We start from the raw sequence: 25,244 nt of genomic DNA on the forward strand, positions 1-25,244 counted from the left end.
TAAATCACCCATCTTGATTTAATTTTCCTTTTTTTTCTTTTTTTCTTCTTTGCTGGATGAGTATAATACTTCAATTGCTTTGAGCACCTCTTTTCCTTTTGCATTTTGGAGGTTTTCCATTATTCTTGATTGGATTGATCTCAAGCACTCTGTATTTGACATACGTTGTAGTTCAAAACTTTCATGACTTCATGGAAACTTGTCTTGTAATAAAACTGTATTGACAATCTTTATTCTTGTGAGCCAATATCCTTTGCCTTGCCCCCCAATGTAGAGGGTGATCCTTGGTTAGGGTTGAATTAGAAGAAAAATTATTCAGGCTCAAATGGGACAACAAAGGATATATATATATATTAAGGATAAATGAAACAATGTCGTTCATCATCTCATACACAGAAACCTTTGTAAAAGAGGTATCCACAGGGGGAACCTTTGTAAAAAGAGGTATCCACAGGGGGATGAATATTCGAGATTAACTTTATTTACATGAAAAAATGTAATTAATGCATGATATTTATTTCAATCAATCACTTTCCCCTTCTTCTTTGAGTATGCCCTAATCACTCGAAATTATCATCAAGAGTTGGTCCATGATGCCATCTCGTCTCTTCTTGCAGTAAAATTCATGAATAGTTGAAAGTTTGGTTCTTTTGAGGTCTTTTGGTTTATGATGGTTTTGTATTTGGATGGACAAATGTGTGACTTATAAAGTCATGTATATGGTGGAAGGTAGTATCATCAATCAATCGACTCTACCCGAGAAGGTAAACATCTAGAGTTTATATCTCAAAAACAGGTAGAGACATTTCTTCAGAGTCTCAGATAAATGTAGTGTCAGGATTTGGTTTTGGTAAAGGTCGAGTAATTGGTGTTGGATGGGATATGGAAGATATAATTTTACCACTTGCCAATAGATCTATAACTCTTGCAAATTTAAAAGAATATTTAATCTACTTGATACTCAATAATCTCAAGATTAAAACTTGATTCTTTGCTCATAACCATAAAAGCAACACAATTTATTTTTTTGCACAAAAGGCGGAGAAAGGAACAAAACACAAGTTCAAACAAGATGCTGAAAATAGAAAGGTACTACAGTGGTAGATAACACTTCTACTTGTTCATGCATCATCACTCCTTTAATGTCGGTTGTGTAATAAGATCAGAATCATTGTCTTCATTTACCTCCCATTTCTTGATTATTTTTTGTGTCAAGACTCTTTTGTCAACAAGCATCTCTATTTCTTTTAACAGTTACCTACAATTGCCCGTGGAATGTCCAAATACTCCCAAGTGAAAATCACAAACACTACTTTGATCATAACTATGAGCAGAAGGGTTTGATGTCACTTTAGTCGGTCTTGGTGTGATGTACTGACCTTTAACCAAATGAGGGTATAAGTCTGAAATAGAAGTTTGGAACACTTCTAAAGTTTTTCTTGATCGCATGACTTTCTTTGGTCGATCCGAATAGTTACTTGCTCTTTTTCTTTTGCAGTTGCAGGGATTCTGGATGCGACATACATTTACATCCTCAGCTTTTGTTTTCTGATCAGTTGGGCTCCTGGATGTGACTTTTGAATTTTCTTCACTGATTACATTCTCAATTAAATCTCCAGTTGTCACAAGATTCTCGAATTCCTTTGTCGGATTTGCCTGCATCAACTCGCAGAAAGGAGTGGGAAGGGAATCACGAAACATACGTAATATCTCTTCTTCTAACATGGGAGGTTGAACTTGTGCTGCCACTCCTCTCCATCTTAGGGCATATTCTTGAAATCTTTCATTGGTTTTCTTCTTTACTCTTCGAAGATCCATACGTGTTGGAGCTAAGCCTTTAACATACCGATATTGTCTCAAAATGCATCAGCTAGATCTACCCATCTCTTGATCTGTTCTTGGGTCAACTGATTGTACCAGACTACTGCTGGGTTAACAAGGCTATCATGGAAAGAGTGAATTAACAGGTCATCAGAATTTAAATATCCTCCCATTTTTCTGTAAAATATTCTTAGGTGGATTAGGGGACAACTTGTGCCATCATATTTCTCAAAATCAGGCATTTTGAATTCATGGGGAATAATCAAATCTGGAACCAAGCTTAGCTCTCTTGCTTCTAATTCTTTGTGGGAAGTATCAACACATTTCATATTTTTGATTGCTTCATCCATCTTCTTGAATTTTTCCTCATATTGCGAATAATGAACAAGGCTATTCTTTGGGTTCAATTGGGATGCCCCGGAGGGTTTTACCATTTTTGACTCTTCAATCTGACAGCATGGTTGCTCTTTATCAATTATCTCTTCTTTATCAGATGTCACATACTGAATAATTTGATTTGATCCATCTGGTATTGAATCTGATGTATCTTTCCTTATATCCGGAGGTAACCCTGTCAATTGTTCTGGCCACTGTCTGTAGTCCCAGTACATCAAACAAAACTTTACATGTAGGGGACAACTTTCAGTTCTAACTTCAACAAAACTTTACATATAGGGAATAATTTCCCATTTTCTCTAAAACCAAGTTAGTTTATCAACTTATGGGCCATATTGCTTGTCTGGACTGCAGCTTCTTCCATGACATTCTAGTGTTCTTTCATCTCCTATGTCAATTCTTGGAGTTGATCATTTTCCTTTGTGAGAGAACATTTGTGTTCAAAAAGTTTTTGAACAAGATCTTCATGTATGTTGCAACTCTTTTTCAGTTTGGTGACCCCTGCTATCCACTCTTCTGGGGTGTTTCCTATACCAGCATTTTGAAAGGCTTGACTGACCTTCTGGAAGTCTTCATGTATGGTTTCCATTTTGGTGCTCAATTTATCGTTTTCAATCTTCAAATGACATATTTGAGCTTCAAACCTCAGCAAATCTTCTTCTCTCTGGGCGCCCCTACTTATATTCTTACCTTTGAAGACTTTTGGTATTAATCTATCAGGACCCTCGGTTACCAAACTAGGTCGATCATTTACCATAAATTGTAAGATTCCATGATCCAAAAGACTTTGGACTCGGCGTTTGAAGGCAAAACAATTCTCGATGGTATGTCCTTGAGCCCCGGCATGATATTCACAATGAACGTTGATGTTATACCAATTTGGATACGGAGGTTGGAATGGTTTTATGTAATATGGAGCCACTTCTCGTGCTTCAAGTAACTTTTCATACAACTCTTTATATGATATAGGTATAGCATCAACATGAGAACCGCCTTTTGTCTTGAATTGAACCTGAGTTTTAGATATCGGGAGCATACTAAACTTCGATGATTTCAGGTTACATGATTTCTTCTCTTCTCTGGGAGCTTTTACAATTGTCATCATTTCTTTGGTATTTCCAGATGACTTGTGAATACGGATGATGATTGTCTGTAACTTCTCCAATTGATTAGGATTAGAAGTCCCTTGCATATTTGAGATTGCAGGATTATGTTCATTAAGTTTTCTCTCTTTCTGTGCAGGAATCTCTTCTCTTTTGGCCAAAACAGATATTCTATCCATCATCTTGGACATCTTCTCTCTTATTTCTCGTATCTCCTCTTGCTCCTTAATGAACACATGATCTCTAGGTGCATAGCTCTCTTCTATCCTCGGAGAGTTTTCTCAGGATGTCTTTCTTTGGCCGCATCATATTTTGTTTGATCATAAAACTTTTTGTTCATTTAGAATTTCTTTCCAATATGATGAACAGTCTTTTCAGTTAACACCTTTTGGTCATGATCATGCAATGCAAACAAAAGAAAATAATTTAAACAAATTAGAGCAAAAATAACATACATGGGAAAATAAGAAAAAATAAAATGGTTAATACCAACTAATTGAAAGAAAAAATTTATTTATCATGGTATATAATAAATCCTAACCTCATGCTTTCTAGTTCCATGCTTTGTTTGGAAAAATTAACCTAACCGCATGATTTCTAGTTCGCATGCATTTATTCAGGGATAAAAAATAATAATAAATTAAAAGCTAGAGCTTATTTCTCCTTTGTGTACACCTATGAACAAAGGTTCAGTACTGTCTTATATTAGGTGAATTTCTAGGGTTTATAATATGCAGAGTTTCAGTTCTAGGAGTAAAGGTACTCGAATTGTCCTTGTTGATGCCCTCTTGGGCTGTCAACCCTCAATCCTAGTCCGTTACAGACTTAAACGGATCGAGTTCAATTCGAGGGGACACATTTCTCTATACCTGACACGGAGAATAAATTCCCACGAAGACATAGAGCATATGAACCCCGAAAGTTACTTGCTAGGTCTGATACGGAGAATAAATTCTCACGAAGACGTCGCTTTCACTCCCACTTAAAAGGGACAAACTCAATTATAGAGCTTTATGTTATGCAATGCAAGTGTTGTGTGTGAGGAGAAATGTTCAAACCTCTAACAGATAAATAAAATAATTAATACCTGAATAAAAAAACAATATTAATATAAAAATAATAAATAATAAAAATTTGAAAGAAAATAATTAAAAAATTAAATAAATGAATTTTTAATTTCTAATTAATAGAGACCATTTATAATTGATTTTAAAGTTTGACGATCCCCAGCGGAGTCGCCAAGCTGTCGTAACCGGTTTTCGCCCGGGCACGAAATTTTACTTGGCGAGAAAATTGATGTGAATAAATGGTTTTGAAAATAATTTAGGAGTCGCCATCGGCCTTTTGGGTTAGGTAGGTCGAATATCTAAAAATTATCTTTTAACAGAGTTTTTAGGAAAACATTAGCTAAAAGATGAACTGATCTGCGTTTTAACCAAAAATTCGTTCTTTTTAATAATAAAAATGGATTCGTGGTCGGTTACGTTTAGGGAAGGATTAGCACCCCTACAACGCCCAAAATTGGTACTTTTTAATTATAAATTGTCTCTATTATTAGAAATTTAAAAATTCAAAATATATGTAATTTATAATTATGTTATTTCAAATTTTATTAATATAATTTTTAAGAAAATATATTAATTTATAAAAATATTTATTTATTTAGAAATATCAGAAAAGGACTTCTAGGTGCCTTAAGACAATTCTTTTCTTAGATATTAATAAATAAATATTAATAAAACATTTATCTTAAAATAATTAAAATATATTAATATATGATTTATAAAAATAGGACATTTATTTATTTAAGAATATTAGAAAAGGACTTCTAGGTATTTTAAGACAGCTCTTTTCTTAGATATTAAAAAATAAATACATATCAAAATATGTTTATTTTTAAGAATAATTTATAAAATTAATTTATAAATAGGATTTTATTTAATAAACGAATAGAATAAATAAATAATTATATAAATATGTTTATATAACTTAATAATAATAATAATCATGAAGATAATAATTTAAACATATATCAAACGTAATAATAAAATAAAATAATAATAATTAAAATGAAAGAAATTAAAAGTAATAATATTAAAAACTAATGGATCATATTCATAAATATATGAACTTAAAAATGAAAAAATAATAAAACTTGGTCAAAATTAAGATTATATAAAATTTAATGATCAAATTATAAAATATATTTAAGAAACATGGTTAGAATTATCATAAAATAATACTAGTAGTGTAATTAACCATTATTTATTTAATCAGTGATTAAAATATAAATATTAAAATTAATAGGGACTAAATGTGATATTTGTCCTAAATATATTATTTAATACGGGTAAGGATTAAAACATAATAAAAAAATTTGAAGACTGAATTAGAACATTCAGAAGTTGGTTTTAGTGACTAAATGAATAATTACAAAACATGGATGGCTACTGAAAGGGTTAGCCATACATGTAATTACGCATACCCCTTCCCAAAACGACGTCGTTCAGGAAGGGGTATATACCCCTTCATAGCTGGCCCGAAGGGCCAGCAGCCTCATTATTCTCTTCTTCTTCTTCTCTCAAAAACGAGAGAAAAGCTCTCTCTTCCTTCTCTCTTAATTCCCTCACCGGAGGGAATTCCGGCGCCGATAGCCACCGCCAACCTTACCGCCGGCCACCGCCTCCGGTGGCCGGAAAATAAAACTTTTATACTACAACGTAGATCGGATCGTCCTAATGACGATTCCGGTATTTGTTTACCTTAAAAAGCTCCCAATTGGAGCAAATCTTTAAAAATACCTTCGGTTTTCGAAGGTTTGTTGTAGAGCGTGGAGGCGCGTGGTTACTCCGGTGGTGGTGTGGCTTTCCTCGATAAGGTTTCTTTCGATCTTTATCTCATTATTTTGGTGTTTGATGGTGGTTGGATTGCTTGCTGTTGGTGTTGTTGTCTCCCGTTTGCTGGCTGTGGTTATCCCTTCCTTTCGTTTTTTTTTCTTTTCTGTTTTTCGTTTCTTTTTTTTTCTTTTTTTCTTGTCTGTTTCTCTGTAGTTCTCCGTCTGTTTTCTGCCGTGGTTCTCTTTCTTGCAGGTGTGGTGGCTTTTATAGCCACCACCGAGGCTCTCGTCGGACCGGACAATAGAGGATCGAGTTTGGTGAGTCACCGAGCTATGTGGTGACTCACCCCATAGCCGTGATATGTGGGGAGCAGCTGGCCTTCTGGAGACTTCTGGCGAGGTCATCGTGGCACTGAAGCGTCGGCAAGGCGGCTGGAACTCACTGGAACTTTGGAGCGGCGGCTGGGACATGGCTACGTAGAAACTAGGGTTTAGAAACCCTAGCTGCATTGTGTTGGATCTCCTGTAGACCGTTGGATCTCTCAGATCCAACGGCTGTGATGATGAGGCGGCTAGAGATGAATGAAAACCCTAATTGGGTTTAGGGTTTGGGCTTGTAAAATGGGCCTGATTATTTGGGTTTGTAATAATTATTTAATAATAATATTATATAATAATATTTAATAATAATAATAATAATAATATTTAATAATAATAACAAATTTAAATGAAAAAAATGATGTCTACAACTTGGTCCAACTATCTTGGGAGGTCTAATTGGCTTGACTTAAAGGTCTCGGGTTGACCCAAACTACGAACCCAGATTTTGAGATATTACAATAATTTTTATATTTTGGGCCCAATATTTTAATATTTTCTGTGGAACTCGTCACCTCAAGGTGAAGAGTTATTTTAAAAAATTACTTTTTTTAGATTATTATGTGAATTTAATGTTGGAAAGAAAAAATACATTGGAACTCATCACGTCAAGGCGACGAGTTTAAATGTTCATTTATTCAAATTTTAACTGTAAATAGGAGTTGGATTAGTTGATAGATTTATATGAGAATCAAAACATGTACCTGTGGGAAGAATATTTGTAAAATCATCATTGATATTTTTAAAATTGGTACAACATGAGAATAAGATTAAAAATGATTTATTGGCCTGTTCGATATCTTAGGAGATGTGGATAGTGCTTCTTATTAAGGCCTTCACCTCTACAGTGGCCATATAACTTCGGCATGTCTTGCTCACTTTGAGGGTTATCCATATTATTATGAATTCTACTAGATTCAGGATGACCCCTCAACTTTCTTCCTAATTGCAGATTAGGAAACCATTCTTCAGAGACAGTAGGTGGCCAATATACATCATTCGAGAGATACTTAAACTTGTAAATGTATATGTTGCGCATAGTATGCAGGCTATAACAATCATCAGTGTAAATGTATGGGTCTACATTCATATGTATACATGCAGAAACCGTGTGAGTGCATCGGCATCTGAAGGCTAGAAACCAACCATAATTACACCATCTTCTATTCAAATTACCAGTACATGTGGAAGAATTTCTACCCTCATGTGGTCAAACAAGTGCTTGGACAATATAATTAGATTTCAGTCTGGTGAAATTGCGAACATACATTGATGTTGCATGAGTTTGATTTTTGGTCATTGCTTTCTCCAGATTTGGAGCCTAATTTCTACCTTCGTTGAGCATTGCCTCTACCTGGGCACTTTTGTCGCCTAAACTTTACCATATATGAAGTATGTCTCCCGAACAATACTTGCCACTAGAAGATGTCTAGTCTCTTTTAGAACTGAATTGATACAGTCGACAAGATTGATTTCCATATGACCGTAACGTTGACCTTGATCATTATATGTATGTGTACATGTTTCTCGAGGTATCTCGACTGCAAAGTTATACACCTCTTTTCCGTACTTTCTCAAATTTTCCAGTTTTGCACAGAAGTTTGGTTGTAGTAATGTGTAGCCTGAAAAAAATAGTTACATATAAGTATAATAATTTTAAACCAAGACCAAAAAAGAATGGTAAAATTGAATAAGTTACCCATGTTGATAATTTTTTGAACCTCATCATAGCATTTGAAGCAATATGGCGTATGCAATACGCAGGAAATACATGCGGAGGTGATAATCTACTCTCAGTCTGTCAATCGTGGCTAACAACACAGGTGAATGTTCTGAGATCATACAAACCCCATCTTGAGTGACAACATCGGAGTGCAAGTTTGATGAAAAGAAATTCCACATTTTCTCGGACTCATTTTTAAAAATGGCGAAGAAAATGGGGAAGACGTTTCTGTCACTATCTTGTGCAACAGCTATTATAAGGACATGTTTGTATAAGCCATATAGAAAAGTGTCATCCACTTGAACCATCTATTTGCAGTAAAAAAAAAAAAGCCTTCAATTTATGACTTGGAAGCCCAGAACAAGCCTCCAAAAACTCTCTTCCCAGTGATAACCTGTCCATCAAATGTGGTTGCAGGATAAGTGTAGAAGCGAACAATGGTCCCTACGAGGAAATATTTCATTGTATGAAACGGATATTGCAGCTCATTGTAGACTGATCTCAATCACTGTACAATAGTGTCATAGTTTTCCGTTTGGTCATCCTGGACTTGTAATAAGACGGAATATACCCAAATGTATTTCGTTTGATGCCACAATCATTGATATAGGGATCCTTGGATTTTTCTCCACCAATAGCTTTACGTATACACAAATCACAATGGAGACTAAGTGTTTGTGGTCTTGTGTGAAATAGTTGAATGTGCAAATGTGCTAATTGTGGAACATTGTCATTTCAACTGACATTGTTGTTAATACATCTGACAAAATATGTCTTCTGGTCAAACTCCACAACAGTGAATTCCATATGAGCTTTGATACAAAACTCCTTCACAGCTAGTTGTGTATCCTTCTTACCCTCAAACTGTGACCTAATTCCAAACTCCATTGATCCTTCATTCTATGTCCACAGTGGGCTATGCATATATCGGGCATATCATAAATCTCAGGATTTCTCATGGCATCATAATAGTCTATGTCATGCATTGCAACTACATAACGATATTGAGTCATCTGGGGGTGCGAACTTTCTGTTTGCATGGCTATTGGTAGATGTGCCCAAACTAGCAGAGTATTCTACATTGCTTGCCATGATAAACGGTTGTCTCCCGGACATCACCCTCTATATCAAAGGCTTGTCCATCTGAAGCCTCAACGATATCATATTTATCAATTATTGGTATGTCATCGTCTATCACAAGTGGAACAAAAGTTTCATTATCCTCACTAAAATCACCAAAGATTTCATCGAATCTCCCGACGAGGTTATCTACATCTTCTGATGGTCCTACTTCTACAGTCATTGGTGCAACACTTGATGAAGTAGGAACATCTACAGTTTCGGCAATAATCTCAATCATTTAATTATTGGAACATTGATGAAGGCCAACCATAACACTTACATCGTTATCATCGTCGATCATGATTGCTTCATATTTGAGCGAAGTCTCTAAAGTGTGTGATAAATCAAACTTGAAATATAACCTCTATTTTTTTTCAATTTTCATTTTCAATTACCGATATCACCCTCTATATCAAAGGCTTGTCCATCTGAAGCCTCAACGATATCATATTTATCAATTATTGGTATGTCATCGTCTATCACAAGTGGAACAAAAGTTTCATTATCCTCACTAAAATCACCAAAGATTTCATCGAATCTCCCGACGAGGTTATCTACATCTTCTGATGGTCCTACTTCTACAGTCATTGGTGCAACACTTGATGAAGTAGGAACATCTACAGTTTCGGCAATAATCTCAATCATTTAATTATTGGAACATTGATGAAGGCCAACCATAACACTTACATCGTTATCATCGTCGATCATGATTGCTTCATATTTGAGCGAAGTCTCTAAAATGATGTGTTGATAAATCAAACTTGAAATATAACCTCTATTTTTTTCAATTTTCATTTTCAATTACCGATGAGATACATCTACCGGGAACATCATGGTCACATGCCTCTGTGACATGAACTGAACACCATATTCAGTTTCGACAACTTGGCCATTTAGGTGGACAACTGTGAAAAACTTGTTCGTCATAGCTTCAGAGAGGTCAACTATTTGTGCAACTGTTTTTTACGATTGCAAATCTATAACCATGTGCTTCCCCAAAAAAACATTTAACTACACGAGTTAAAGTTCAGTATAGAAACAAGAGTTCCACTCGGAAGCAATATAAGAGTATCTTCCTTATATTATAGATTTTCAATATCATGCACGAGGTTTCATCTAAGCGATGACGTAGACCATACTGGAACAATTGAGACATATTACAATTACTATTTCTCTAATGTCGATTTGTTTGTAAAATTCGATGATCTCGACCTTCCTCGTACCATTGAGGATGTTACTTACAGCTCGAATATCCCACCAACTCAGACAAATGACCAAGAAAAAAACATAGATTATGGAGATCCAGAAGCATGGTTCCAATTCGTATGTGAACGACAATAACAAAAAGAATGAGGAATTGAAGAACTTAATCCTAGCTCTGACTAGTCTACCAATTACGAAGATTAAAACTTCTTAATCAATACTACTATGTTAATGATTTTACTTAATGTTTATATTGTTCATAAGGTTAGTCCTATTTACGTCCTTATGTTAATGTATTAAGTTCGTAGTTTTTTTCTTCCTAATGTGCATTTATGAAAGTCTAATATAATGTTCATAGTTTATTGTTCTTTTCAACAAAATCTATCACATTTTGGAGAGCAAAAAAAATCTAACAAAACAATTAATAGGTGACGAGTTCCACAAGAAATATTAAAATATTAGATCCGGAATATAAAATTTATATCCAATGAAACTCGTCACGTCGCCCTAGACTGTAGAAAATGTCGTAAATCCCAAATTAATTTTTGAAGTGTCCTATTAGGTCAAATAATTAAAGTGGTTTCCCTATTGGGCCAAAAGCCCCCCATAAATATGGATTTTAGTCCAACATAAAGAGCCACAGATTCCTCCGCTTGATATGATCTTCATACAACATTAATGAACTAAATTGAGATATACCAATGTTTTTAAAATCAGACCGGACCTTAAACTAGTGAAAGGTACTGGTTCACCGGTTGAACCGTGGTTGAACTGGTTTATATAAAATAATATTTTTTTAAATTTTACATAATATTAAAAGTAATATTAATATATATAACACTCTTTTTAAGTTCACAATATTAAAAGGTATAAAAATATCACAAGTTATAACATATATAAGTTAAATATCATAAAATCAAGTGAAACAAAATGATTCAAATCAACTACAACATAATATTTAAGGTCAATACCTAATGAAATTCATTAACAACTAAATAAAAAAAGTATTTATTTTTTTTTTAAAAAAACCGAACCGGTTGAACCGGCCGGTTCACACCGGTTTTGCCGATTCTTGACCGGTTCACACCGGTTCTTAACCAGTTCGTTGCAAAACTGGTTTTATAGGGTGACCGGACCGGATAGGCAACCGGTTCCCGATTCAACCAGTCGAACCGTGTCCGGTCCGGTTTTAATAACACTGAGATATACAAATGGGTTGGGTCAATCCATGCAAATTAAGAAAACCTGAACAAACCTCATTATCCGAACTGAACACACAGCCCAAAGGAGATATTCACGTGGTTTTCTCGCTTCTAAGAGTTTCTTCGACGTTTGTATGGCGAATGATGGAAATTTGCTAAAATGGGTTCAAATAATGATAATGGGCCCAAATGAAAGAAATTACTAACACTATTTCCTTTGTCCTTGCAAACTGGCAATTGTTTACTGCAAAATCTACCTCTCAATGACTATCTATACGTATATCTATCGCCGGTCCCGTATCAGATTAGATTTGAAGGCCGAGGGAAATAATAAAGGGGTAAGTCAATTTTTTAATAGGAAAGGGTCCCGTCCACCGAATTGCAACTTTATTTGCTTGACCAAAAGCAAAATTTGCACTTCATACATGCATATTTAATGAGGCTTATCTTATAGTGCTAAATTTTCATCTGCTTAGGTTCAAAGTGGGGTTAGTCCACAATTATTCATCGTTCCACATCATTAGATCTTATTCATGTTAAGTCAAATGGGAGGATCATGGAAGATTTGTTAGTTGATTTAAGCTGCCGCCGAAAGAGCAAAACGAAAAAAACCTCTACGACATCATTTTAATAATTCCATTGGATACTAGTGTTGTGTTATAAAATATTAATTATTTTCGTAAAGACATTTTAAACAAAATGCAAGCTTAAAACAACTAACTAGACGAGAAATTATTTCATAATTTTGGCTCATCACGTTATTTATGGTTTTAATGAATCACATCCATTAATTTTTAAATATTTTTTAAATAACTATCCACTTTTTATTTAATATTGGAAAGATGTGAATATTCATAAAAAAATGAAAAAAATGTTATTGATTAGATCACGGTTGACATGATGAGTCAGGTTCATCTAATATTTTTTCCTAAATAGACATATATAAACCATGAAAAAATTATTAGATGGACTCGGCTCACCATGTTATTTGTAGATCCAACTAATAATATTTATACATCTCATTTTCTTCAAGATAAATCTTCACTTCTTTGTTTATATAAATAAAAAGTGAATAATTATTTAAAAATTAATATAATCTATTGAAACCGTAAATAACATGATAAATTAAATCCATTAAATAGTTACTCATAAACCGTGACATGCAATGAAAGATCATTTTTCCCTAAATACACTAACGGCACGCGTGACGAACGGTCAAATATCATACGCAGCAAAGTACTACCAAAACAATGCTCGAAAGTTGAAGCAGTTTATATTTTTATTTATGTATTTTGTTGACGATTATTTTCTTTATATAATAATAATAAGCAGTAATATTTTGATGAATTTATTAATATAATAAATCCAAAGATTATTCTTGACACACTGTTTTATATATTGAGCGGTGTTAAATAAGTAAATTTCGAGTATTACTGTTTAAGATGACATAAACTTAGCTTTGATGCCTCATTTTATTATTTGGGTAAACTACATAAATGATCGTTAATGTTTAAATAAATTTTTATTTTTCCACTAAAAGTTTAAAAATAACAAACCGATCACTAACGTTATCGATTTGTTCCAAACTGATCACTCACCGTTAACATCAATTATTGTAGTAACGGATGATGCGGCATATTAAGCCAATTGACTCGGCATGATAGACCAACCATTTCTTCTTCTTCTTCTTTAACTAGATTACTAGCCTTACCAAACTATACGGAGTTGACCCCTAGACCCTACTACCCCTGCACAAAAACAAGTAGATTTCAGCTTTCCTCGACTCCATTTCAACACAACTCATACCACGAGTAAGCATATCACAGTGATAACTTAGCCTTCTATCAACATTTTGATAAAAGTGAGAGTACACTATTTCCAGTGAACTCATTGCAACTTGAATGGTGAACTTGAGAATTTCTCCATGACTTGCTACAACAGGAAAAGTGCTTGAATATGTAGCTATCACCGTATCTTGTAACCATAAGGTGCTATCCACTGATAAAGCACATACTTGGATTGTCCAATCTGTCCTACACTTTTTCACAAAGGGAAATAGAAATACTATTGGAGTGTTTCATATTGTTGCGTATGGTGATATAATAATGTTTCATTCGATATATATAGGACTATTGAGATTTCTGTTAATATTTCTCAGAATTTCTGCAGACATATGGGTACACTAGTTGGCATTAGTGACTTGGATCCTCTGAGATGACCTGGCTCGAAGCGGCGAAACCTTAAGGTTTTCTTTCATTTACTTGAACACTGTTTGTTGCAACTCGATACTCGTTATCTTATTCATTTCCAGCAATATAATTTCGTGTACTTGTCGGCTTAATAGTGGAATTTGTATTCTTTCTCTTATCAGGTTGACTAGGATGAACCTGGATGTAATTTTTTTTTGAAGAGAATGAACCTGGATGTAACAATAAGCAGAATAGGGTCAGTGCATGGGAGGCTGAAACTCCTGAAAGCATATTTATTTTTCCTTCTATAACTTCAGGTCTCAAAGGCCCTTCCTCCAGTTTTGTGAAAATAGACATGGGAATCTTCGATAATCGATCTCAAACTCATGTTCCGAACAACTGATGAACATAATGCCGAACCCAAAACTTGTTAACCATCCTGGGACTTTTTCATCCACTTCACAGCAGTTCTCCACTGGAAAGGTATATCCATTAGATGAGATGAAAGATATGCACTCTACAAGCGATCAGAAACCTCAGTAAATGCAATCAGAAAATACGCTGATAGAAAACCCTTGTCTTTCCCAGTTAGCACTTGACCAACATGATCCCATTAACCCAAATTTGGAAAAAGTAAATGCTAATGGTAACCCACATCCTGCGAAAATGTTTGTAGGCCAAACACAAGCTAGAAGCAATGACGAAAAAGTAAAGTTCGAAACAGAGCACTCAAGTGATCAGTTAAGTCGGTTGACTGCAAAATTGTTGGCAAATGCTATAACCCCAACTGTTTTCAACAAACTGTCTTTCCCTAACCAGAACCAGACTCCATCCCAATTCCAGATCAATCCGTGCACAATTCGGTTACAGTTGAACACGACAGTCCCCCAAGCCCATCATATGCAGGTAGCGCAACCTGATATTAGTAGTTTCAGTAGCTGTCTTCCTTTCTTAGACACTGATGAATGGACGCCACTCTTTTCTTCTGGCCAATCTGTCTTTGGGCTCTGTAGATCATCTCGTCCTATACCGCTGGTTGGGTTACTAGACTCTTCAGCTGTGTTTCCTGAATCAACTGGGACTCAGGATACATGGAATGATCAGCTGTATGATTTTAGGCCTTCATCCCAAGCAGACAAATTATGTTCCTTAACTTGGCAAGAACCGTGCAGCTTTATTTCTGGTGCGACAAGGAGTTTCTCAGATGATAGCAACAATAAAAGTAGGATGTACGGCTGTGTTGACGTTGATGTTAGTAATGGTGGTATTGTGGTGATTGATCCTTCTTTTCCCACTGTCCTGGCTGAGTTGTGTTCATTGAAGAATGCTGAGTTTCAAAATCCTTCAGATTGTTTGGTTGGGAATTGTAGTCGGGTTATTCAGTCTCAGATTGCATTTACAACATTCAACCGGCAGGATTTACTGGACAGTTCAGTTGTCACATCTTCAAGCAATGTTGATTTTGATGTGTGATCTCCTGCAGAATAATTCATGGCAGCAAATCACACCGCGTTTGATATCAATTTAGTTTGTGAATATCGCAATCTTGAGGCATTCATCGGAGTTGCGGGAAAATTACATGGCTCCATCATCTTTTGAAAATTCCTTGACGTGATCCTATTACTTTCCTCTTTAGCTTTTATTGGTTATGGCTGACAGGTTCAGACGCAGGGTCTGTTGGGAGGTCAATTGATGCGACAAATTTTTAAGAACTACGATGAGCTAACTTCTGTAATCTAATGCATGCTTGGTCTTGAGGGGCTGCTCGAGGATCCAAGAGGCTCAGGGTGGAAATCGGTATACGTGGATTATGAGAATGAAGTCCTACTTGTTGGGGATGATCCACGGCCCGGCATTCTTTAAAGCATTATTATTCATGGCTTTGTCGACCCAAGTATTTACAATGTCAAAATCACAACATAAAATGGCCACGATTTGAATGTCTGCAGAGAATTTGTGGGGTGTGTACGACGCATTAGAATTCTGTCCCGTACAGATGAGGGAGGAGTGGATAAAGCTTCTCAACAGTGCAGCAGTGCAAGGAATCAATGGCTCTAAGTCTTAAGGTTGCAAAGTCAAGATTCAGGGTGAACGATAGAGATTACCCATGTCTAGGGAGTTTAAAAATGGCAGAGTAGTCTCATACTGATACCAAATATTAACCGGTGATCTATATGATTCCCACTGGTACGCCTCAGCCTCAGCTTCAGCTTCAGCTTCGGGTGCTCATTTTAGCTTTCGTTTTGTAGAGATGGAAATGTGGTGTACGAATTCACTATGCATATTTCTGCAGGAAATGAACTTGACGCATATGATAATAATCCACTAAAACAATTCTAGCAAATGGGTGGAAGAAGTAAACCAAAAATAATAATAATCCTGCATCTCTAGGAAATGAACTTAACGCAAATAGTTGATGCACAAAAACAGCCATAGCAAATGGGTGCAAGAGGAAAACCAAAAATTCCTGCATCCAAAGATGAAATCAGCAATCGTTTGCGATTTATCAAGTTGTCGCCAATAACTTAAATCATAAAGCTAGATGCAAGGCTGAAAAAGGAAAAAGGAAAAAGGAAAAAAGAAGAAAAACTTGGTAGTTATATAACTATTTGCAGGAAGAAAAAACCCAAAAGCATGACAATCGTGAAATAGACAGGAGAGCAGATGCTGCAGAACGCTTTTCTTACGTGAAAAAGGGCATACTCGTATTTTCAAACTCCTGATCTCTCTTATCCATTTTCATTCTCTTACCATTGGGCAGGTCGGAATGGTTGTTGCCTCCGTTTTGGGACGATACATCATGTTGAAATGCACAATTGGCGCCATTTCTGCATCCCCTGGCACTTTTAAAGTAAATACAAGGCTTCATCACTCTCAACTTCGAATCTCTTGGTTTTGGGGTTTTTGTTGGTTCTTGGTTTGGTCGTGGCTGTTGAGCTAGTCCCCGTCTTTCTTCTCCATGTTGCTGAATCAAGTTCTTGTAATAGTTTATATCCTTCTGAGGAAGTTCCGGGGCGGGTGTAGGTGAAACTGGCTGGACACTGGGAATAGGACCTTGTTTATTTGAGGCTCCACTACCAAACCCATCACGTTCAGCATAATATGCTCCAGTAGACGCAGCTGTTACGGATGCTATGCCATTTTCCATTCTATTGGTACAGGGAGGAGATGGATTAGATACATTTACAGCTGGATGGGGATAGGACGAAGGTACCAGAGGAGATGTTGGTTTAGGCAAGTTTTGTGCAGCCGAAGCAGCTCCATAATCTGTAACTAATTTCTCAATCAATTGAGGGTTGCTGAGAATTTTGACGAGCAAGTCAGGATCAATCATTTTTCCACATTCATTGCTTTGGTTAATAGCTCTTAAGGCAGCAGCTGCTACTCCGGGCTCGACATTAAGTACCATTTCAGTCGATGGTCTCTCCTCGGCAGAAGCACTTGAAACACCAGACTGTGAACTAATGGGGGCACCATATGGAGCCAAGACATCAGGTAGTGTTTCAATTGCTGCATCTTCATCTTCAATAGGAGTGATGGGTATTTGAGGAGTTAGATGATCATCATAGTGGCAGTTCTCTACATCTGCTGAAACGGAAGAGCTGAAGAATGAGAATAAAAGTTAGGCTCGTGGAAAAGTAAAACTGGAGAAAATTATGAGAAAACCCAATCCCCCACCCCCTCCAATAAATAAATAGAAAAAAATCAGACTTTGTAGGAATTGCAGATGGGCGAGGATAAATAGCTTCAAGTACTCTAACTTCTCTCTGATTTTGAATCTCAACCTCTCTACTTTCCTCTCCAGCAACTACTTGCCAATTGAAGTCCAATATAAACTGTGACAATGCAGATTCAGCTTTTATAGAAATGCTGGAGCAATATTTACAAATCAAAATAAAATGAAAATGGCAAGAAAAGAAGTCTTTAGAACTGTTACTCTGTGAGGACATCTCCACTTAATGACAGGTATTTCTGACAAGTCAACATGCACGTGATTTGTAGAATGAGTTCCTTCAAATCCAGGAGGCAGAAAGTCATCCGCAGTTGCTCCATTTAAATGTGAAACAGAGGTTTTTGCTTGTAGGTGATCTTGAGCGCCCAATCCAACTTGTGAAGGTGGTTCCTCCATCAGAAAGAGCTTTATCTGTTAAGAAAGAAGCATTCTTATTTTCTGTTTAGGATCTTCAATAAAACAGCCTCTACCAAATGAACTGATGAAAATAATTGCTTAAGCTGGGGATTTTTTTATCTCACACTGTATATATTAACAACAGAATAGAAGTATCAGAAAAATGTTGAACAAAGAATTTCTTAATTTCTCATAAAGAATTTCTTAATTTCTCACAAAGAATCAGCTGAGACTAAATGTTGAACAAAAAGGGGGGAAAAGATTCATCTGAGGTTAATGAAATTCAGATGTCAATCCCAGTAGGCTTCGCTTAGTACTTATACAATAGAAAACACCACAAATCTAGTATTAATTTCTAAATGAGGGTTGACCCAAAAAAGAAAAAAAAATCCAGAATGACGTCACCTACCGGGGATGAACTCAGCCTATTGATTTGATCTTAAAAAAACCTAGAATATTATATATTAACCGCAAATATCTTCAAAACCAAACAGAACCAACCAATATTAACCCCATGCTCAACTAGGAATAGTCCCTGGCAAACAGGCACCTAAAATAGATACCAAGTCGCAAATATCTTTAATATTTGAAATGATCAGTTCCTTTCTTACTAGCTTGACACCATTGAAGTAGATTGCCACTTTTAGTCGAGGAGACCTTTGGCAAAGGACATTTCAGAATCTTTCAAAGCACAGAAGAGTTGCTACATGTTAGTTCAGAACTTCATACATCTAAGAATTAGAGATGCTAAAACTGAAGATCCTTTCAAATTATTTCGGAGTCTGTATGCTGAAGTCTCTTTGGAGAAACAAGTGACTATCCTAAAAGGAGAGGGTATGCATATAAAAGTAAAAGGATAGACCACAAACTCTGAGCTTTCTGATAATTACAAGCTAAAGCGATACAACAAACATTCATGAACTTAATGTGCAACCTAATCAAACTCCACGGAGATTTTATTGTGGCACAATTGTTATTTCTTTATTGTGGTCTGCACTCTGCACAATGAACATGATATGAAACAGGAATGTGCTGCTATGAAATGAAGCATCATGGATTGACAAGCTGGGTTGTTTATCTTCATTAGCGATTTTGAACCAATTAAAAATCAAAATACTTTACCATAATCGTACCCTAATATTTGTAGCTAACTAGCATGACAACTCCTGGCTCTATTGACTGATTTATTCTCATAAAAACAGTTACAAACAGGTATAGACACTAAATTAGACATAAATACCATGGAAAAGGAAATCAAGCACAAACGAAACTCAACATTTCATACACTAAAAGGTTTTATAAACAATGCCATCACCAAAATGAAAAATATATTCAGAAACATGCTCAGCAATTCAATAATACTAAAATGAAATAACCTAAAAGCTTCAAATGCAATTGCAAATGGTTTAGATAGAGAAAGAAGAAAAGAAAAAAAAACTAAAAACAAAACAACAAGAAGGGTTCACATGGCATCATTCCCACTTTACTTTTTTGCAACATATAACTAAAATTTTCTACCCCTTTTTTCATTCTCTATTTCACCTGAAACGGAGCTCGAAATTTAGAAGTTCCGAAAGTATAAATTGCAAGTTTTACCTGACAAAGATTAGCATCCGGTGCCCAAGAAATCCTGTTCGATTTGCGCACTCGCATATTTACAGATCGTAAAATACAATATATTAAATTAAAAGATAAAAATCCTTCAAAAGTCCTCCTTGTCCGGCTTCGATTCTGGGTAAAACTGTATTAGTCCAAGTCTCGAAACCACTGGTTTTAGGGTTCTATCGATTAAAACCCAACTCAACCACCGGTGACGCAAAAAGAAAACTGACAGCCTTTAAATTAACTTACCTGTTTCGAAAACCCTAACTATAAGATTAAAAAAGAAGCGTATAGATACGTCTAATTATCAACCTTTCGAAACAGAGAAATCCAAGGCAACCCTAGATCCTCTGGGTTTTCATTTTCAGCATTGCGATTTTCCCCCTATTTATTCTACTTCCTTTTCTTTTTCGCTCTTTCCTTCTAGGCTTCTGTTCTGTATTGAGGATCCAGTTGAGGGAGCGCTGGCACACGCTGTCTTTAGACGCGTGTAAATGGAAGGACGTTCAGGGATTGTGACGTTCTACTGCACGCGCTCCGAATGCGAGTACGGCTAAAACATTTTTTGAGTTAAACGATGAAAGGACTGTTGATGAAAAAGTCGCAGCATTGGCAGAGTCAACACTCGATGTGCTTTACTTTGTCAGATAACTTTGCCCACGTGGCTTCCGCTTTCGGATTCAAGGGCCGATACGTAAGGTCCATGGTTTTCTTGTTTTGGGCCTCTTAGTTCAGTTCTTTAAATTTGACAGAAAAATACCAAATATTAGATAAACAAAAGGGCATCTTCTAAAGGTTTGTTTTCATAGCAGATGGGTACATGGATTTTCTTGGTTACGAAAGCATAAACAATTGAAAGGGGGAAAAAAGCATCAAAATGGTTGCCAACGAAACAACAGAAAATATCCAAGTTATCACACGAAAAATTGATCAAAACTCCGAATAGACACCTCAAAAACAAGTTGTAGCAAACCCGAATAGTACCACGCCAAACACTTTTGAACAAAACACACGAGCAGACCCCCAGGCGTAAAGCTTAGAAACAAACAATAGTGATATCAATGGTTTTGGTAATAGAAATATACAAGAAAATGTTTACTCAACTCTATATATATCTCCTCCCATGCCAAGCACTAGATGGTTTGTCAAAATCAACTCAATTGGAGAAATGCTGAGGCATATAGCTAGATAGTATGACCACCAATCAGCTCCACTTCACCTGAGAAGATGCATAACATGGAACTGTGACATATGGTTGCTCCGAGGTAACCTGTCACCTTTGCCATTTCTCTGAAACAAGATTGTTAGGAGCAAAGCCATAAATGTTTTTTAGGGCTGAAATTGAACTATTTTAGGACTAAATCATAACTATCATTTTTTTGGGGGGGTGGGGGTTGAAATTTACACCCACTAGCAGACATCTGCTTGCTTGAATGATGAATGAAATTCAATTATCTAAAATGAAAAGGACAAAGTGTACTAACAAGAAGTAAGAATTAAAGATATTTTAATGTTAAGAAGCTCAACAATTAAAGTAGGAAGGTGAAGAATAAGCTTGGAACATACCATGCATAGGATTTGTACCATTTCCTTTTGCACCCTGATGGGATTGAGAAATTGGTCCCTGGATCCTTGGAGAACCCTGCCTCCCATTAGCAGCAGGCAAGGAATGTCTCTTCTTGATATAAATGTCTCTGTCTTGCACATTTGGACTCGATCTTGGTGAGGTCTTTGCATAACCTTTGCTCTTGCAGATTCCGTGGCATGCATGAAACGGGGAAGAGAATTGCTGCTGTTACTATCTCGGCTCACCATCAATGTTGTCAGGTCTTCCTGAACCTAGAGAAAGAAATTGGTCCCTGGATCCTTGGAGAACCCTGCCTCCCATTAGCAGCAGGCAAGGAATGTCTCTTCTTGATATAAATGTCTCTGTCTTGCACATTTGGACTCGATCTTGGTGAGGTCTTTGCATTAACCTTTGCTCTTGCAGATTCCGTGGCATGCATGAAACGGGGAAGAGAATTGCTGCTGTTACTATCTCTCGGCTCACCATCAATGTTGTCAGGTCTTCCTGAACCTAGAGAATTACGTATCTTTCCATTTTTCTGATCTTTGGGCAATTGTTCCATGCTACATCTTGCTCCACTATCATGAGCTGGAGTTGGTAGAGAACTCTTAGCAGCAGACAAGGACTTACTCTTTTGACAGCTTGTGTCCTTTTTGTTTTTAGCTTTCACTGATACCTCACTAGAAGGTGTTCTTTGGGATTCTGGAACAATCATATGGCACTTGGGCGAGGCTTCTGGGGATAATATGTATGCTTGATTACCCATCTCAGAATCCAGATCTCTATGCAAATCAGGTGTGCCTTTCGGTGGCTGCTGCGCTACTTGAGGGGAGTCTGCAACAACTAAATTCGCCAATGCACCACTAGCATCCGGTTTCTTAATCAGGCTGACCAGCAGTAGACAGAGAAGAATCAGTCATTCTGATTGCACCTGTTTTGTTTTCTTTAACATTCAAATCCTTAATACTGTTGGAACTGAAAATTTTTTGCTCAGAAACTTCAGATATATCAGGTGAACCGAGAGTGGAAATAATAGAGATTTCAGCTCCACATTCAGAGCCACTGCATTGAACCTTCCTATTATTGACTGCATTTCCTGTGATGCTTGGTTTGGTCAACCTGCTTATCGTATCTGCCTCAGATGACAGAGTACCCACATTCGATTCATCTCCAATGTCTTGGGGGGATGAATCAACTGATCTACTTGAATTGGCAGTTGAATTCAACTCCTTAAATTTTGTTTGTGCAGGAATAAATGCAGGATTATTTGCCTTCCTTGACCCAAATGCAATTTTCATTGGCTCCGTTTCCAGTTGTTCAGAAGCAAATCTTTTCGTAGAATGTTTGGGTTGTTCACTCTCTATTTCCAGCTTGCTAGAAAGACAACTGTCCAGTGTTTGAGAATGAGCATCTGTTTGCATCATTTGATCCTGTGTGTTTATCTCCTGAGAGTTCTCTTTTAGGTCGGATGTAATAGTGTCAATCTGAGGTTGGTCCATATCATCCGTTACTGGAGAGGAAGTTTGCTCACATTCCTCAAACTTAAAGTTGGCTGCATTGTCGGTGATCGGATTCTCTTCACTCTTTGATGATACCAATATCTCCCATACGTCAGTTTTTGGTTCGTTTGACTCGGAGATCGCTTCAGATTGAGCTGTTGTAGTAAGAGGAGTCTCATAATTGTCACTTTTCTCCCATTTCTGGTTGTTCAATAGTTAATTTGACCGTCGAAGAATTTCTAGGTGATGCCACAGACGTCCACCTCTCTAACCAGCTCCAAGCTGAGTTTGGTTTCAATGGATCACACTTGAAGTGGATAGGTTTTGTCTTGGGTGTTGAATCCATCAGCTGCAAGTGCAATCAAATCAAATTCTGAGTACACTGCGTAGACATAGTTTGACAAATAGATGCCAGCAAATAGTTTTTAAAAAATGAAGCAAAAGACTGTTGACTTAACATACCTGACGAGCAAACTTATTGCTAAGCAGATTCTCTATGGATGTACAAGTTTCATTTTGTTTTATTGCTGAGCTTCCCTGATTCAGGAATAAATGGAGGAATGATGGCTAAAACTAAAAAATAGCAATTACTGAAAGAAACGTATTGCACAAAATTCCTAAACATACTGTTATCTATATATTTCCAGGTGATTTATGTTGTGTCATATACAAAGTGTAACTGATTAAACAAACATCACGCCAGCAGGGACATTAGCCTGTATATCTGAATGTCTTGCAAAGGTAGCCGAGAAAAAAAAAATCCTATTAGATTCACCTCTTTCTGAACAATATGATTTTGCAAATTACAGAGAACTCGTCGTCCAATGGCCCTTTCTAAAATTAGATTTGTGCTTGAAAATAGAACATGTTCGTTCATAGATTATATACTTAACTATGATCATCCATATATGCAAATAATAAAAGGTAAAATGTTGCAACAATCCTAAAAGTGAAAGCAAGCAGGCCACCTATCAGTAAAATGTGAACCAGAACATACAGGGTAAACGGTCTTGTGAGTTGTGATTCCTAATAATTGATTTAAGCTTTAAGAATTACCAAAGTTTGGTTGTCATTATGGAGCTTGCCATCCAGCTTATTTTCAGAATAAAGCCCGTCTTGAGATAGACAAGCACGAACAAGAACTTGCATCTTGACAATGGCTTGAATGCACCGTAAAGTCCCAGCAGCATGCTTTCTAACCAAGTGCCCCCTTACAGCAGCCTGCACCTTCACTAAATTCTTAAGCTTTCCTAACTCTTTAAGTGCCTGCAAATGAGTGCATAAGATAAATCATGAGGAAAGTAACGAAGTGGAAAGTTCAAATCCACTTTGGGAAAGAAGTAATTTACCAAGTGTAAACACTAATTTTTTCATTTCGTTTTATTATTATTATTATTATTATTATTATTATTATTATTATATATTATTATTTAATAAATATTACAAGCAAAAAAAAACTGGAGGCCCGTTTTACATAACCAGAACCGGCCCAATCAATCAGGCCCAATAGAGCCGGCCCAAAACAAACCCTAAAACCCAATTAGGGTTTTATCATTTCAACCCCAGCCGCCAATGATCTCAGCCGTTGGATCTGAGAGATCCAACGGTCCACAGATGGTTCCAGCAAAGGAAGCCCTAGGGTTTCCTAACACTGGGTTATCATCCAACCGCCTCAGCCAGCGCCGCCGTCGCTATAGATCGACGATAAACAGTTGTCGCCTATGATTCCAGATGGTCCATTCCAGCAGTAGCCACGAAGCCACCCTCTTAGAAGACTCCAAAAACACCACGTCGGCCGTCCACGTCGCAGCTATGGGGTGAGTCACCACATAGTTTGGTGAATCACCAGAAAATTCCCTTTGGACTGGTCAGATGAGAGCCTCGTTGAGGCTTATAAAAGCCATGGAGAACCTACAAAATAAGGGAGAACGGAGAGCAAGAGTCCACAAAAAAACAGCAAGCAACAACCACACAACCAGCAGCAAATCCAAAACGAAGAAAAAGAAGAGAAAAAAAAGAACTCACCTTCGAGGTTTCGCTCATCACTAGAAATCAAACATCGCCGGAATCGTCACTAAATCGAAGGTAAAAAACCTTAGGGTTTTTTTTAGATCTAAGACGATCTAGGTATGTTTAAGTAAAAAGAAGGCCATATCTGGCCTTAGGATCGAAAAAGGGATATTTTGGAGTGATTTCTCGAATTCCGGCCACCGTTCACGGTGACCAGCGGCGGCGATCGGAGCCGGAATACGGTGGCCGGCCGGGACTGGCTTCCCTCCGATGAGGGAAGCTAGAGAGAAGGCAGAGAATTCTGGTTCTCTCGTGTAGAGAGAGAGAGAATAAATGAAAATGAGATTGATGAGGGGATTTTGGGTCGTTTAAAGGGTTTAAATACCCTCCCCAAACGATGTCGTTTTGGGGAGGGACGTATGTGTAATTTCCAAAGTTGTTAAACCCTTTCCACAACCCCTCTG

At 36.7% G+C, this 25,244-nt stretch overlaps 2 protein-coding genes and 1 pseudogene across 2 annotated transcripts; 1 reads left to right on the forward strand and 2 right to left on the reverse strand.

Annotated features, from left to right (window-relative positions):
• Positions 1 to 11,793: 11,793 nt before the first annotated feature.
• LOC120114657 lies at positions 11,794 to 16,038 on the forward strand (annotated as a pseudogene).
• Positions 16,039 to 16,512: 474 nt separating this feature from the next.
• Positions 16,513 to 20,067, reverse strand: LOC120114698 (zinc finger CCCH domain-containing protein 6-like). Its single transcript, XM_039135519.1, has 4 exons — positions 19,699 to 20,067; positions 17,911 to 18,117; positions 17,685 to 17,809; positions 16,513 to 17,575 (listed from the first exon to the last, which is right to left on the reverse strand). Exons 1-4 carry the CDS (start codon positions 19,753 to 19,755, stop codon positions 16,657 to 16,659), a joined length of 1,308 nt encoding a protein of 435 aa, XP_038991450.1. The 5' UTR covers positions 19,756 to 20,067; the 3' UTR covers positions 16,513 to 16,656.
• Positions 20,068 to 20,977: 910 nt separating this feature from the next.
• LOC120114658 (protein IQ-DOMAIN 32-like) lies at positions 20,978 to 24,813 on the reverse strand. The gene is made up of 7 exons (XM_039135487.1): positions 24,796 to 24,813; positions 23,827 to 24,036; positions 23,233 to 23,307; positions 22,164 to 22,971; positions 21,586 to 22,114; positions 21,271 to 21,350; positions 20,978 to 20,994 (listed from the first exon to the last, which is right to left on the reverse strand). Exons 1-7 carry the CDS (start codon positions 24,811 to 24,813, stop codon positions 20,978 to 20,980), a joined length of 1,737 nt encoding a protein of 578 aa, XP_038991418.1.
• Between the last annotated feature and the right edge of the window lie 431 nt (positions 24,814 to 25,244).

This window comes from Hibiscus syriacus, unplaced genomic scaffold, assembly GCF_006381635.1.
Source record: "Hibiscus syriacus cultivar Baekdansim isolate YM2019G1 unplaced genomic scaffold, ASM638163v2 tig00110239_pilon, whole genome shotgun sequence".
In the NCBI taxonomy this organism is placed as follows: Eukaryota; Viridiplantae; Streptophyta; class Magnoliopsida; order Malvales; family Malvaceae; genus Hibiscus; species Hibiscus syriacus.

Excerpts from the sequence above, each read along its gene's own strand:
- LOC120114698 (XM_039135519.1), bottom strand. The coding sequence starts at position 19,755 with ATGCGAGTGCGCAAATCGAACAGGATTTCTTGGGCACCGGATGCTAAT. Across the intron at positions 18,118-19,698 it reads CGGATGCTAATCTTTGTCAG|ATAAAGCTCTTTCTGATGGA; the intron begins GTAAAACTTGCA and ends CTTTCTTAACAG. Across the intron at positions 17,810-17,910 it reads AGTGGAGATGTCCTCACAGA|TTTATATTGGACTTCAATTG; the intron begins GTAACAGTTCTA and ends GCATTGTCACAG.
- LOC120114658 (XM_039135487.1), bottom strand. Across the intron at positions 23,308-23,826 it reads ATAATGACAACCAAACTTTG|GGAAGCTCAGCAATAAAACA; the intron begins GTAATTCTTAAA and ends TTCCTGAATCAG. Across the intron at positions 22,115-22,163 it reads TTCTTCTCTGTCTACTGCTG|TTGTTGCAGACTCCCCTCAA; the intron begins GTCAGCCTGATT and ends TGGCGAATTTAG.